General features: G+C 35.5%; 2 protein-coding genes across 10 annotated transcripts; both read left to right on the top strand.

The window, feature by feature from the left end:
• Positions 1–3,974: 3,974 nt before the first annotated feature.
• On the top strand, positions 3,975–8,178 carry LOC112527366 (probable serine/threonine-protein kinase PIX13). Of its 2 annotated transcripts, none has more exons than XM_025137976.1 (6): positions 3,975–4,137; positions 4,839–5,185; positions 6,096–6,231; positions 6,760–6,902; positions 7,081–7,201; positions 7,537–8,178. In XM_025137976.1, exons 1-6 carry the CDS (start codon positions 4,077–4,079, stop codon positions 7,986–7,988), a joined length of 1,260 nt encoding a protein of 419 aa, XP_024993744.1. In that variant the 5' UTR covers positions 3,975–4,076; the 3' UTR covers positions 7,989–8,178. The 2 variants fall into 2 exon arrangements, with proteins under 2 accessions (XP_024993744.1, XP_024993743.1); XM_025137975.1 differs by having other exon boundaries at positions 4,833–5,185.
• A 1,004-nt stretch (positions 8,179–9,182) lies between these two features.
• LOC112527387 (probable galacturonosyltransferase 3) lies at positions 9,183–14,829 on the top strand. 8 transcript variants are annotated; one of them, XR_003070754.1, is made up of 10 exons: positions 9,183–9,393; positions 10,348–10,400; positions 10,556–10,616; positions 11,344–11,394; positions 11,468–11,605; positions 11,993–12,121; positions 12,199–12,533; positions 12,786–13,539; positions 13,637–13,731; positions 14,454–14,623. XR_003070754.1 is itself a non-coding variant. In XM_025138001.1 (10 exons), the coding sequence occupies exons 1-10, from the start codon at positions 9,331–9,333 to the stop codon at positions 14,739–14,741; spliced, it is 1,974 nt and encodes a 657-aa protein (XP_024993769.1). In that variant the 5' UTR covers positions 9,183–9,330; the 3' UTR covers positions 14,742–14,829. The 8 variants fall into 8 exon arrangements, 7 of the variants coding, with proteins under 7 accessions (XP_024993769.1, XP_024993768.1, XP_024993775.1 ...); XM_025138001.1 differs by having other exon boundaries at positions 12,786–13,546; positions 14,454–14,829; XM_025138007.1 differs by adding an exon at positions 10,773–10,883 and having other exon boundaries at positions 9,337–9,393; positions 12,786–13,731; positions 14,454–14,829.
• Positions 14,830–15,270: the final 441 nt, after the last annotated feature.

The raw sequence follows: 15,270 nt of genomic DNA, 5'->3' as shown, positions 1-15,270 counted from the left end.
ATAATAATAATAATAATAATAATAATAATAATAATAATAATAATAATAATAATAATAATAATAATAATAAAAACTAAAAGTAAGGTAGCAATGTTTATAAATCAAAATTAAAAAGTTTTTTTTTTAAATGTGGTGGTTAAAAGTCATATTTAAGCAACTCAAGCATTTCACATTTCAATTTACCATCTCTTCCTATATGATAACTCTTTTTAACAAAAATTTTTAATGACCGCTAAACCCAGAGATCAAATATGGGCGTTTTTACAGACCACAATAGTCATCTTGTAATTTTGAAACTATATGGAAGAACTTGTTATTTTCGACGAATCACTACGATAAAATTGAGTTTATAACACGTTTAAAATGTCTAAGCATCCTAATAAATTACGATTTTTGTCCCCATGGTTAGTTAATAATTTCATCCTTGTGGTTTAGAAATTGCAATTTTTGTTCCTATTGTTTGCAATATATTACTATTTTTGTCCCTAGACCAGATACTACCTTTAAGTATAAGGGACCAAAACGATAAAGAGTTGTAAACTATACGGACCAAAATAACAATAAGTTATAAATTATGAGGACAAAGATAACAAAGAATTATAGACCATAAGGACTAAAATCATAATTTCTAAACCATACAAAAGAAAATCATAATTTTAAACAAATTACAAGGACGAAAAACGTAATTTACTCTAGAATCTTTTACAAGACTTAAATTTATATAAACAAACTATAAAACATCATATGTAAAAGTGTTACAATTGATTTACATGATGCTTTTGGATGTTTAAGAAGTTTTTTAAGAGAATTTAAAAATAAAGTGTTCTTCTAGAACAGTTTTTAGAAATGTTTTATAAACCTATCTTTTTATTGGACATTTTTCAAATAGTATCATATAAAATAACAATACGACATTTTATTTTATAAACATCCTAAAAACTTGTTAAAACGTGCAAAATTGTTCTATAAACCTATTGTGACATTTTTAGGTAAGATGTTTTTTTTTATTTGGTCATATAATTTAAGTTCCATAGATACTAAGATATTTAGACATTTTAGACATCTTATAAATTAAATTTATTACAGTTAATATCCAGAAAGGAAGATACGATTTTTTATTTCAAAAATACAAGAAAAATAATCGTTGACTAAATCTTAAAGTTTATTAATAAAAATAAAGAAAGCGATTTTGATACGTCTTTCGTTCACTCAAATTCGTAGAATAATTATTTAAAATTATTTTTCATTTAAATTCTTAAAAATTGAAGTGTAAAATACAACAATATTAATTAATTTGTTGTAACATAGTTATTAATAATATAATTAGTAAAAAGTTAAATAAAAAACTTTAATAGAAAAAAATATGAGTTTTTATGCTTAACAAGGCCTACTAAATACAAAATATGCATCAGTTTTGCTTTATTTGAAAAATATCCTTAACATTATGTTTCTTACAAAAACACTTATCTCGTCACTTTTCCTATAACATTCATATATCCCAATGACAGACAGTTGTTACTGTTCGATAAATTTATGATAGGATTTAGGCTTCATGTTTTATCTGGTGTTTATTTAACATAAGACTTCTTCGAAGACCCTCTGAACCTCAGTATAAAAACATAATGAAATATGAAGAGTGTAATGTTCTATTTGTGGGCTTCCAGTAGATGTTCCATATGAACTTGAAGTTGTTGAAGCAGAAACACAAGTATTTGACAGTATTCGATAGTGTTTGTTTGATTGTATCAGATGGATTCTGGTAGCATTCGAAAATAATGGTTTCATTGGTTTAATTATATTCTTGGATTATTTTGTTCATGGTTTCACAATCGATGTTGCACAAAGTTTTCACAGAAAGATAATCGAAGGTCTCACATTGCAAAGACGATTAATAAGTGTACGATGATACACAATGATTTCACAACCGAAATAAAACGATGCGTACGCAAATGATATTTGATGGGTTCACGATTACAAAAGCATTGGAAAAAGTGCTTAATAATTACACGATGGATATTCCATGTCAATTGATATTCTTCAAAAGATGTTGACGGACTCATTTACCCTAAACACATTTACTCCTAATAAAAGCAAAAGCGATTATCATCATCTATTGGTTTGTTTGAAATCATTCAACCCTACATCCAATGACGATAATACGTATTTCGTTTCATTTTTTCCAGTCAACGAACATTTGTGTAGGTATGTTCATGCTTAATACTTGACTTTTTGACCCGATACTCAAAATTATTTTTCATTGCATAGAAGGCCGCTTGGGTTTTCAGTTTAACCTTGCTCTCAAATATCTTGAAAACATTAAATTTTGCTGATGGAACGCTAAGATGAGGATGAATTATGTTGATGGAAATCATTATATCATGATTCAAAAGAATTGGAGTACTTCCAAGGAGGAATAAAAATCCCCTTGTGACTACGAAGGTTCAAATGCGGTAACTCCAGGCTACTCGCAAAGCAGGTGGTCGTCCTGGAATTAGTCGTCTCGTATAGCGGGTTGAATATCCAGGTTAATAAAAAAAAAAGGAGTACTCCACATTAATGAAGATCCAACCTTTGTCTTGACTAAAAGTTCTCTGCAACATGATTGTCTCCAATTTGATGGCAATAAATAATCATCGTCATTACTCTAGTTTGCAACACAAGGATCGTCCTCATATTACGAGAATTTGAAGATATCTCCTTCAATACAGACAATTATGAATATATGATCCAATCAGATCTATTTTTGAAACAAAAATCTCAACCTGACTCTTAGTCTCGTGTAGCATTTCAGGTATACATCGACATATGAATTTGTTAAACTAGGGTCACGCATAAAGTAATTCTTTTTTTTAGTGACTCTTCAATAAATAATATGACATGAGAATCCCTTCTAATATGAACACGTATAAATGGTTCTTCATCGTCCATTGTGTTAGAAACATCCAAACTGAGATCATCCTCTCAACCATTCAATCTCCAAATTTTCAGAAAAAAAATGTCGTTGAGTTGCAAATACGCGACATGAATCAAGATAAATGAACTCTCAACATCTTTGAAAAACCAAGACTTGTCATTTTGTTTCTAAACGCCATTGTAAGAGACAAATACCTTGACCTTTGAGTCTAGATGCAACAAACCAAAGTTCACAGATTCTGAAGAAATTTGATAAAATTGGAATGCTAAATTTCATTGACTAAATTTCATTCTCTCGTTTAATTCATTATTTTTCACGAAAGAAATCTTTAAAATCCTACAAATTCCACAAATAAAAGAATTTAACATTTCTTAGCAACTATATGGTATTTTCATAATACCAAATATGCCCTTAATCCAATATAACATAATATCATAAAACCCAATATGATCATCTTAGACCACCGGCATCTAAACTATAGTCGTTGTGAAATCACCATGCAATTATGGTACCATCTTTGAAATACAACAAGGATCACAAACTCCATGGACATATAGAAGAAAGTAGAACATCATGAAAGCAAGATCATGTAAATTAGAAAAAGAAAACCAGTAAACAGACAAAGACAATCACATATATACTCAAAACAACATAATATTATAAACTTGTATTATATTTAACATCAATTTACTCATCCGATAATCTTCCGGTAGATGTATTTAAAACTATGCATTATATGTCCGATCTACTTGGTTTTAGACACGACAGACGAAAAGAAAACAAATATGAGGAAAAATCGAGGGATATTTTCAAAAGAACATAGAAATGTATACATATTTATCAAAGAAAGGAAATTGGAAACTCAAATTCTTGGTTATAATACAGGTTTTAGACTCGGTCTTCCCTCCAACCATACAGAATTGACGTCTCATTCCGTATGTACCATTTACTTGTATAAATCATTCCATAATAAAAACCATAAAATCACAAGTCATGGTCAATAAAATCTTAAACTATAAAAAGTGGAAAAAAAGCTGCTTTCTCATTGTTCACATATTTATCTTCTCTCATCAAGACTCTTGTATTTTTGGGGTTTCGAGTTTCAACCATGCCCTTGTGATTTTTACCAGGGAAATCGAGCAAAAACCAGGGTTTTTTGACCATGGGTATTTGCTGTTCTTCAAATAATCAAGCTTCTAGCGCCACTCCCAATCCCAGCTCAGGTACCAAGAAGAAATATTTACTTGTTATTTCATAGATTTTGTATGAAATTGTTTGTGGGTTTTGTGTTTTCTGCTGATTTACTGATAAACTTGTATGATTTCTTCTCAGTTTTGTTCATTTCTTCGTCTTTCTTTTTGAAATTTGGACGCATGTTTATGGGTTTTGTGTTTTCTCTGTTGACTTGCTGTAAAAATTGTACGAATTCATCTCAATTTTGTTCATTTACCAGCATCTAATCTCAGCTCAGGTACACCTAAAAGTTTTTCCACTTCCCTTTTTGAATTCTGTACACACTTATTTGTGGGGTTTGTGTTTTTTCTTGATTTACAACCCAATTTGTATGAATTCATTTGACTTTTTATCACCTTATGAACCATTCAAGAACTTGAAAACCCCAGAAAACCAACAAAATTGGCTTCAATTTGGAGTGAATAGTTTGTGGAGGAGAGCTTGATGACATTGGAAAGATTGACTGATAATAGAGCAAGTGTTGGGATCTATGATTGGGTATGGTGGGTGTGACAACAGATATCAAAAAGGGGAAAGAAAATGAAATTTGGATCAGAAACTTGCTATCCAAAGCTAACAAACCTAATCTTTATGTGTTTTTCAAGGCCTTCAAATCATTTTCTTGGTTTCTGTTACCTTCTAGTGTTTTAGGGTTTGAATTTAATCAAGATTACGGTTATTATAGTGGCAGGGATTTCACAGACAACCACCACCAGCAACGGCACTAGTTCATTATTGTCGGTGGTTAGTAGCAATGTCTCTGGGAACAGCCAGTTTTCATCAGCAAGCAGCGGTGATGATGTTGGGCCTGGCGGCCAGATCTTGCCTCATCCCAATCTCAAGATATATAGCTTTGCTGAACTCAAATCTGCTACGAAAAACTTCCGAAACGACACAGTTTTAGGTGAAGGTGGTTTTGGGAAGGTTCATAAAGGCTGGCTTGAAGAGAAGTCCGGTTCAAAACACAATGGAAGTGGTTCTGTTATTGCTGTCAAGAAGTTGAATTCTGAAAGTATGCAAGGATTCGAAGAATGGCAGGTAATTCAAAAACTGTAATTTGCACCAGGAGATGTTGATTGTTGGAGTCCCACATCGGCTAGACTTTAACTTTTTATCCTCAATGTATGTTGGAACCACTTTTCTGTTCTGAAGGGCTATTTTGGAAATTAGTTAATGGGGTTTCACATATCCTTACATGGTATCAGGGCTCTTTTGGAAAGTAATTTCATGGGGTTTCACATATTCACACATAGACTATGTGCATAATGTGAACAATATGTCAATGCACTTGTTTGAAAGATCCATATGCAGTTTCTTGATACATGTTGCACACTTGAATGTTGGTAAAGTTGTACTTTTTGAGAGGTTAGTGCAAGAACTTTTGAGTATTTAATTGGTTTCATGGAAGGAAAATGATGGTATAGAGCACCAACTCAATAATGTAAGTTTTGGGGTGCAAAACCATTGAGAAATAATGTATTTTTGGTTATTTATCTTCAAAAGTCGTTTCTTTTAGTCCCCACATGTCCTCATGTTGAGAATTCTTTATGATTTTCCCTAGTACCGACCATTCAGCCTTATGTAGAAAGACATAACTACCCTTGCTACAAAAGGCGGAATTGTTATGTAGCACCTCTAGCAACATATGATTCGAGTTATGATAAAGAATAGAGGATTCTTGGACCAAAATCGATAGCAACGCTGGTTTGAATGAACGACAACGGAAAAGAAGTGATAGTTGGCTTAAATAGTTCCCAATAAATGTTTTGCTTTCGTGGGTAGAGGTCTATGCATACATCCCACCCAGATCCTACTTTCAAGTGAGATATACTGGTTTGGTTGTGTTTTCGCTTTCTTGGGACGTCCCATGATGAGAACTGTAGTTCGAAGAAAAGTTTCAGTTTCTAGTTGCTAATGATCGCTAATTTTCATGGTTCTTTTTGAGCAGGCTGAGGTGAACTTTCTAGGAAGGCTTTCGCATCCGAACCTTGTGAAGCTTCTGGGATACTGTTATGAGGGCAAAGAGCTTCTACTTGTGTATGAATTCATGCAAAAAGGCAGCTTAGAGAACCACCTTTTCGGAAGTAAGAATTCTTTACAAGGGTCTGTTTGTCATTTAACATTGGTCTCGTTTATGTGGTGTGGATATATGTCATAATGGTCCCGTTTACAAGAAATCAAGACTTGTCGGCAAATGAAAGAATGTAAAATGCAAACTTATGGGTCCTTTACCGACACAAATTTGGTAAACACTAACTGGGTAAGAGGTTTGGCATGGATTAATGCTGACTGAGTAAGAGTGTATATCGATTCTTACCGAGTCAACATCTCAGTTAGCATCATTTATCGGTCAGACTGTATGATAAACAACCTCACCCCTTACCTGAATACCTGGTACGCATCTCTTAATGAGCAAGAGGCGGTCAACAATCAGTAAACAACTCCTTAGCTCATGTTTTTACAGACACAACTTGGGTACGCGTTAGCCGGTTATAAGTGTTGCCTGGAACAGGCCTAATCACTGACCGAGTAAGAGTCTCTCTCTTACCCAGTAAGAGGCGGTAAGCTGTTGGTAAACAGCCCCTTATTCTTTTGTGCGTTTAATTTTGCAGGAGGGTCAACCGTTCAACCGCTTCCATGGGATTTACGGCTTAAGATTTTGATAGGAGCTGCTCGAGGCCTGGCGTTTTTGCATGCGTTGGAGAGACAAGTTATTTATAGAGACTTCAAAGCATCAAACATATTGCTTGACGGGGTAAGTTCAGCACAACAAAATTAATAGTTTTTTTTGCATGGGGTGGGTTCAGTAGAGAATGCTAGAAAAAGGGAACCCATCCGAACCGTCCATGTGTTTTAATCAACGGTTGTGAATAATACGGACGTTTACATTTGCCAAAATTAAATCCACAATAACGTTTGTTTGTTTTTGACAGTCATATAATGCCAAGCTATCAGATTTTGGGCTCGCTAAAATGGCATCGGCTAGTCAATCGCACGTGACAACGCGGGTCATGGGTACTTATGGCTATGCTGCTCCCGAGTATGTTACCACAGGTAATCTTCATCCTTTACGCTTAAAGCCAGAAACACATGGTTTGGGTTGCAAGTCTAAACCGATAAACCACGAAAGCATACCAGACCTTGATCGTCAACTTAACCGGCAAATAAGTGCTAGGCCTTCGGGCTCCTCTCCATTGGTCGTCAGTTCAAGTCTCCTTAGGGCCACTAGGGATTTTCTTAACTGTTATCTTCAGAACCCCATGCCATGGGATTAGTCATGGTACATGCAAGCTGGCCTAGACACTACCGTTTTCTTAACTGTTATCTTCAGAACCCCATGGGATCCGCTACCGTTTACATTTGGAGTGAACTTTGGGTTTGTTTTTCAGGGCATTTGTATGTTAAGAGCGACGTCTATGGTTTTGGTGTTGTGTTGGTCGAGATGCTAACGGGCATGCGGACACTTGACCCAAATCGCCCGGTTCCCCAACGTAACCTGGTGGATTGGGTGAAGCCGATGTTAGCCAACCGTAGGAAGTTGAAGAACATAATGGACTCACGGCTCGAAGGAAGATATCCTTCAAAAGCCACGGGCCGCATTGCCCAATTGGCCTTCACGTGTCTTGAAACCGAGCCAAAAAGCCGTCCATCGATGAAAGAAGTGGTGGAAACGCTAGAACGACTCGATGCGATCAACGAAAAGCCAAAGGTGCCGAGAACACAAAATTCCAATCGTAACTCGTCAAATCGATATGGCCTACAACCTTTGCATCATCGTTCTCCGCTCCACGTCAAGCAAGATGTAGATGAAGGGAGCAAACACTTGCCGAAAGGATCGTGATAAAGTGTCGATATCAGATTTATTGTCGTTGTTGTTATTGTTATTGTTATTGCTGTTATTATCTAATTTTGGATTTTGACATAGATAAGTTTTTTGTATGTTGTATAATTTTTGTAAAAGTTTGATCTTTTGTCTAAACTATATCAACAATTTCTTCAAGACATATTCACATTTACTATTTTCGTCCCTATGGTTTGTTGAAAGTTTCTTTTTTCGTCCTTATGATTTTAAATTTGTTATTTCATCCCTATGGTTTGATATTAACTAACGGGAGGGGTTGTCGATGAACATTACCATGTTTCCCACAAAATGGAACCCTTTTGGAGCCATCTCGACACCCACATGAACATGCGTTGTTGGATTTCGGTAAAAAGAATCATGACGGGAGATGATGATTTTCTGAAAATAATGTCATTCCGCTTACCTCAAATTAGGTAGCAAAATCCAAATTGAAGCCTGCAAACTCTGCTTTAGCCAAGGTAAGGAAATGTCGTCCCTCCTGATATGACAAGTTCATCCAATCTGTTCTGATGCCCCACCATTGACAAAACCGACTCTTAATATGTTATGATATAAATCAAACCTGTTAAAAGGTTGAAACTATAAAAATATAAAAGAACGAATTATATTGAAGATATTTAATTATTTCAAAATAAATAGAACAAAAAAAATTGTAGTTTATTTATGTATTAATTTTTTATTATTTTTTAATATATAATTAATAGTTTTATTAAATATAAAAAAATGAATTATTTTGAACATACTCAACTATTTCAATATAAAAAAGGAAAAAAATGTTCTTTATTTATTTATTAAAAAATATTTTGAATGTTTTAATACATAATTAATAGTTTTATTAAATGTTATTGTTTAAAAATTTGGAAATGGGAAGATAAGGTGATCGGACGAGTAGGGCGTAGGGGGGGGGGGGAGACTAAAGTAACCTCAAGTTAACAGATGACTTTTAACAAAGTTAGTCTTAAAGATCAAAATGACAACAAATTATAAACCACAGGGACGAAAATCGTAATTTTAAAATCACAGGGACAAAAATTGTAATTTTAAAATCACAGGGACAAAAATAGGAATATTCAACAAACCACAGGGACGAAAGTCGTAATTTACTCTAAAATTATTAAACAAACCCATTACACGCATAAAATCAACACTTTCTGTGAGTCTACTTTTGGGCAGCATTTGATCACGGAATCGGAGATGCTAATCGAAGCCTGCTGCTGCGATCTTTGACGTCAACATTATTCGATCTGATTTTCCGATCAATATTTCTGCCACAAAACGGGAAGTAAAAGGTTTTCTTATTTCTCCGACTGTAACTCCGGCCATGAAGCCTCCATGTAGAAGATTAACACTTTCTCTATCTCGTCTTGTTATAGTCATCTTTCTGGTAATCATTTCTCAATTTGATTCAATTTATGCTTCTTTCTCTATGAACTTAAATGCAAGTCTCTGCTTAATATAGTTGCAGCATCACCATTTTGTTCATTAGGGTTCTTTCTATTGAAATTTGATCTCTAACTCTTACAAATCTCAAGTAACAATTTCAGTTTGATCGAGATCTTTGAGTACTGTAAAATAGCTCACCCTGAATTTTTTATGTCAAACGAGTACTATTTAGGTGCAGAATTGGTACTAGCTGTGTCACAAACCTTAGCACCGACAGTATTCTGTTTGTAGTACTTGTTTGAAAGTTAATGGTGGTCAATAACTATCTTTGCAGTAACTTGGAATCCATTATCAAATTTGAATATCCCGTGCAAATCCCAAGCTCCAAGCCTAGCTGTTTCCCTTGTGACATGGAGTAGGCTTTTTGTGTTACAATGTCACCTAGACCGATTAAGGATCTGCATAGATGTTTGTCCTAAAGCCTTGTTGGAAGCCGTAAAAATTTTGTTTCATTATGACGGACCAAGGATAAAAGGAGTTATGAAATGCAAAAAAGGGTTTGAGGTTTTGAATTTGTGCATCAAGCCTTGATACTTGCACTATGATATTCTAAAGGATAGAGGGCTGATGATTTTGAGTTAGCTTATTGAATAGATTGAACTAGTCTTGGTCATGGATGAAAGTTTTTTCAAGCTGTCAATTCTTTGCATATTTGAAAGTATCTTCCTTGAAAAAGTTTGATTCTTATCATTGCTAAACCTGTTCACCTCTCTTCTACTTTATCCATGTTATCTTAATGGATTTTTACCATTTGTGATTGGCAGCAAATATTAAGGTTCAAAATCCAGTCGTGATCTTCTGTCTTGTTTAAACATGCGTAACTGTTTCCTTTTTTCTTTTGTGTATTGTATTCTTAGTTTTATACAAGCTCTTTTTATTTAATGTGTATGAACAGGTGCTTATTCACATTGCCTTAGTTGCAGCAGATGCATTTGATACTTTAACAGTGTAAGATGACAGTCAGCATGCTTTGATGTTACATTAAAAATAAACTGTTATATATATAGACATCACCAAATTTGTTTGAAATTCTACGATTGTATCACTTTCAAATGATTTGGGATACTTATTCCTTGATCATGCTTCATTTTCTGTTCTTTCAGTCAAAGGGAAATTATTGAAGCCTGGCCGTTGTTTGACTGTCCCCAGTGTATGGATAAGAAGGTACGTTCTCATCTTCCATTAGGAAAAGAAGAGAGAGAAATTTTCTATGTCACCATGCGTCACATATTCACATGTGTTTCTTCTTAATTGTACATTGTTTTAACACATGCATATATTCCACTGAATGCACCATTTCATGACTTACTCCTTCAGCAGACCCTTCCCAGAACAGCTTCTTTTCCATAGCATGATTAAGGCGTCATCTATTTGAGCCTTCCCAGAACCTGCAATGCAGGAGCCATACTTTGTGCCGTCTTTTCTTAGATGGTATGATGGTAATTGGTAACCCTTATGGTTTCATCTTGAAGAATGGCTTTTTTTGTGTGCTTTCCCTTTTCTATAAACATGCAACGCTTGATTTGCCCCTTAGTTTAATAAAAATCTTTGACCTTCATAAGACAAAATTGAGAAAGCTTGTGGACCATATTCAATCTCACTGATATATCGTGATAATAATTGATGGACAAATAAGTAAAGTTGGATTGAAATAAATGCTTTATTTTTCTTGGACATGCAATAAAAATTGCTTCATCGTTTTTGGGATGGAGGATGAAGTATACTTGATAACTAACCCAGACTGTATTTTCTTGTATTTAATCATTCCATCAATTAATTCATTTGTGAAATATAAATTCTCATCTTGTTTCTCGACATTCCAAAACTCTATAGTCCTTTATTGTTTGAGTGGAAGTTTCTGCTATTACTGAATAAGAAGTTGAACATGCAGGAACAACTTCACACAAAATCTATGGCAGTTGGAAATCATCAAATCGAGAAGGTAACCATTCATTTTTAGTTATCTTGATGGTGCTCATCAATGATGATGCCACTGCCTTTGTAATGCAATGCAGGATATTGACATAATAGTGACATACACAGACACTTCTGGTGCCATACGAATTAGGACGGTGAAGTCTAAAGATTTGTCGGCTTCATGGGTCTGGAAAAACCCCATTAATGACAAGCAAGCCAAAGATGAGGGCTCAGAGGTATGTACACTAGTCTTCTTATGAAAGTACACCCACCGTCCCTTGACAATTGCAACAATTTCCATTTTAGGATATCCCGAAAATATTGCAACTTTCCCTTTGTTTGGCAAGTTTTCTAGTTACAATTTCTTATTTTCCCTTTTGTTGTCACTACGAAGTATAATAATATTGATTCAGAACTCAAAATTTTCTTATTGTGTTATTATGGAAGGATATTTTGGACATTTGACAAATGGTTAAATCTCTCTCCGAAACTATATGCCCTGTAGCAGTGCAATTTCACTGGATGAAGGGAGTAGTCTACACCCTGAGTAATATTGACATTTGTCATACTTGATTAATATTAACATTTGCCTGTAAATTATCTTCCTTCTTTGATAAATCTAGTCACTAGAAGATCAGCATGATACGAGAGTTTTGGACACCAACGAGCTTTCTGCCAATGAACATGCAGATGTAAACGAACAGCCACTTAAAACGCCATTTCCCATGCATCCAGCAAAGCTCAGGCGTCGGGTAATTGGCAAATACTTTTCTGATGGGTTGTTCTATCTGTGTCGCATCACAAATCATGTTTCTCTTTTTCCATGTAGGCCTTACGCCAAGAAAGGAGGGATCGCCGGACTGCAGAATTGATCCAAGGTGGTGACAAGAGAGAGACTCAGATGCGATCAGCTGCCATTGAGCGTGCTAAAACTTTTGACACCAGTGTCAAGGCTAAATACAGTATTTGGAGAAAAGAATATGAAAGCCCAAATTCTGATTCTACCTTGAAACTTATGCTTGACCAGATCATAATGGCAAAAGCATATGCAAGTATTGCAAAAGCCAAAAATGCAACTGCTATCTATGATTCTCTAATTAAACATTCTAAAAGAAGTCAGCAAGCAATTGGGGAAGCAACTTATGATAGTGAACTTGGGCCCAGGTATTGCCCTTTGGTTTTTCCTTGTTAAAACTTGGGCTATTTAGCTACATGACCTCCTGGCCAAGTATTTTTAATTCCATGACCTTCTTACAAGTTTCTAGGCATTCTTGTGTATGGAAGAGGCATTCTCAAAACCTGCCAGAAGGTCATTTAACCCAAGGACCCTTAAAGCTTTCGAGAAAATTTCTCCTTTACGATACTAGCATGTGCTTTTGTTTCTTATGTGAGTTATGTTTATCCCTCCTCCACCAGTGCAGTTGATCGGGCTAAAGAAATGGGTCATATTTTGTCCTTAGCAAAGGACCAATTTTATGATTGTATCTTGATGGCGAGAAAATTAAGGGTTATGCTTCAGTCCACAGAAGCAAATGTTGAGGAAGTGAAGAAAAAGAGTGCATCCTTAACACAACTGGCTGCCAAAACTGTACCTAGGCCTTTGCATTGCCTTCCCCTGGTGCTCACGACCGATTATTTCTTGCTGAGTGATGAAAAAAAGAAGTTTTCTAACAGCAGGAGTCTTGAGGATCCTTCTCTATACCACTATGCTATATTTTCTGATAATGTTCTAGCAACATCTGTAGTTGTGAATTCGACAGTCCTACATGCAAAGGAGCCCGGAAAGCACGTGTTCCATATCGTTACAGACAAATTGAACTTTGCAGCCATGAAGATGTGGTTTCTCGTCAACTCTCCTGCAGGTTCCACGATCCAAGTTCAAAATGTGGATGATTTCACTTGGCTCAATTCTTCTTATTGTCCTGTTCTTCGTCAGCTTGAATCATCTCGAATGAAAGAATATTACTTTAAGGCACATCAAACATCATCTTTAGCAGCTGGATCCGACAATCTTAAATATAGGAACCCGAAATACTTATCGATGCTGAATCATTTGAGGTTCTACCTTCCTGAAGTATATCCAAAGCTGGATAAAATATTGTTTCTCGATGATGATATTGTAGTTCAAAAGGATCTGACACCTTTGTGGAGTGTTGATCTGCATGGGATGGTAAATGGTGCTGTAGAGACCTGCAAGGAGAGTTTCCATCGGTTTGATAAGTACCTGAACTTCTCTAACCCAAAGATTTCTGATAACTTTGATCCAGATGCATGTGGTTGGGCATTCGGCATGAATATGTTTGATTTGAAGGAGTGGAAGAAACGCGACATTACTGGAATATATCATGGCTGGCAAAATATGGTAAGGCCACCAACTGTTCCATCCCTCAATAGTGATTTTTACCATCTTGATAACCAGCGCTACTTTTAATTCCAAGTGCTTTAGGCTATGTTCAACATACTAGCTGATTAGCTGGCGGTTGGTAGAGATTCACAAAAAATCCCAAGCCCGAAGCCTGGCATGGTCCTAGTAATCCCGAGCCTAGGCACGGCCCCGGCCTTAAAGACCGATCAGACCAACCCTTTTTCAAGGCCTGTTGGCCCAAAAGAGGCCGGTTATGCCCAAAAAGCCTGATTGGGCCCTCTTTCAATCCCAAAGCCCTGTCTGGGCCTGAAAAACCCAGCTTTTTTTGCTTACTGAAATAGGGCTTGGAAGGCCCAGGATCAGGCCCAAAAAAGCCTGCCCTTGTGCATCTCTAGCAATTGGCTGATAAGCTAGTTGTTAGTTGATAAATTAATCACATAAGGCAAAACTAGATGATAAGGTAGATGGTAATGTAAAATGACCTAAAATGCTAGAGTCTGGTCATTTATGTAAAACATAACAGGTATATTTGGAAAAAAACGAAAAAGAAACTCCTAGAGCTTATTGGAACACTACCTAAAGTTGCTTCTTTAAAAGCTGGCCTACGGGTTTTTCCAGTAAGCTCAAAAAATAAGTTTGGCTTATGGTTGGCACACATGACGATTTTTCCATCTTAGTTATGTCTTGGTTTTTATGGTTGGTTGTTTTGTTTTTGGCAGAACGAGGAAAGAACGCTATGGAAGCTTGGAACACTGCCTCCCGGATTGATAACATTCTATAACCTGACCCATCCACTGGACCGAGGTTGGCATGTATTAGGACTTGGGTACGATCCAGCCCTTAACCAAACTGAAATAGAAAATGCAGCGGTCGTACATTACAATGGGAACTACAAACCCTGGTTAGATCTTGCAATCAGCAAGTACAAATCATATTGGTCAAGGTATGTCATATTTGATAATCCATATCTTCAACTTTGTAACATTAACACCTTCATGTTATCATAATATTCTTGTTTCACATTACATGTAACACTCCTTTCTTCCTTATTTGTATACAAACTCAAGGTCACAAAATTCATACACCATGATTTACATATTTTTCATGGGACAAGTGTTCTTTTTGGATTCTATATCAAGGCCATGCTTAAGCTACCTTATTTTTTTAAACTTATTGAAAAAGTCCCATTTGGTGAGCCTTAGGATTTTTGAAAACCTACTTCACATAGCTTATTAGGGCTTCTTTTCTCTTTTTTCCAATTATGCTCTTTATATTTTATACTATTAAGTAGCCAAGTCGACTCCACCTCCAGAAACAGGCTGCAAAGTTTTAGTTCGATATCATCAAAATTTATGTGATATGCAAAACATGCGGCAAACTGAAACTTTGCAGCCTAGCAGCGACTAGACTCTGATCTGCAACCAGCTAGGCTGCAAAATTTCAGTTTGATATCTAAACAATTGTTATTCAAATCAAATATTGTTTTATCTATTTGATTAAATATACAGAACACGTAACTTAATAAAGGAAGTAGAT

Source organism: Cynara cardunculus (genome assembly GCF_001531365.2).
Source record: "Cynara cardunculus var. scolymus isolate 2C chromosome LG 15, CcrdV1, whole genome shotgun sequence".
NCBI lineage: Eukaryota > Viridiplantae > Streptophyta > Magnoliopsida > Asterales > Asteraceae > Cynara > Cynara cardunculus.
Note: the sequence above shows the minus strand (reverse complement) of the source record. Positions and strands in the feature narration are given on the sequence as shown.

Coding starts and splice junctions, on each gene's coding strand:
- LOC112527366 (XM_025137975.1), top strand. CDS start 4,077: ATGGGTATTTGCTGTTCTTCAAATAATCAAGCTTCTAGCGCCACTCCC. Junction 4,138..4,832: donor CACTCCCAATCCCAGCTCAG/GTACCAAGAAGA, acceptor CGGTTATTATAG/TGGCAGGGATTTCACAGACA. Junction 7,202..7,536: donor TCCCGAGTATGTTACCACAG/GTAATCTTCATC, acceptor TTTGTTTTTCAG/GGCATTTGTATGTTAAGAGC.
- LOC112527387 (XM_025138000.1), top strand. CDS start 9,331: ATGAAGCCTCCATGTAGAAGATTAACACTTTCTCTATCTCGTCTTGTT. Junction 9,394..10,347: donor TTGTTATAGTCATCTTTCTG/GTAATCATTTCT, acceptor GTGTATGAACAG/GTGCTTATTCACATTGCCTT. Junction 12,122..12,198: donor CAGCAAAGCTCAGGCGTCGG/GTAATTGGCAAA, acceptor TTTTCCATGTAG/GCCTTACGCCAAGAAAGGAG.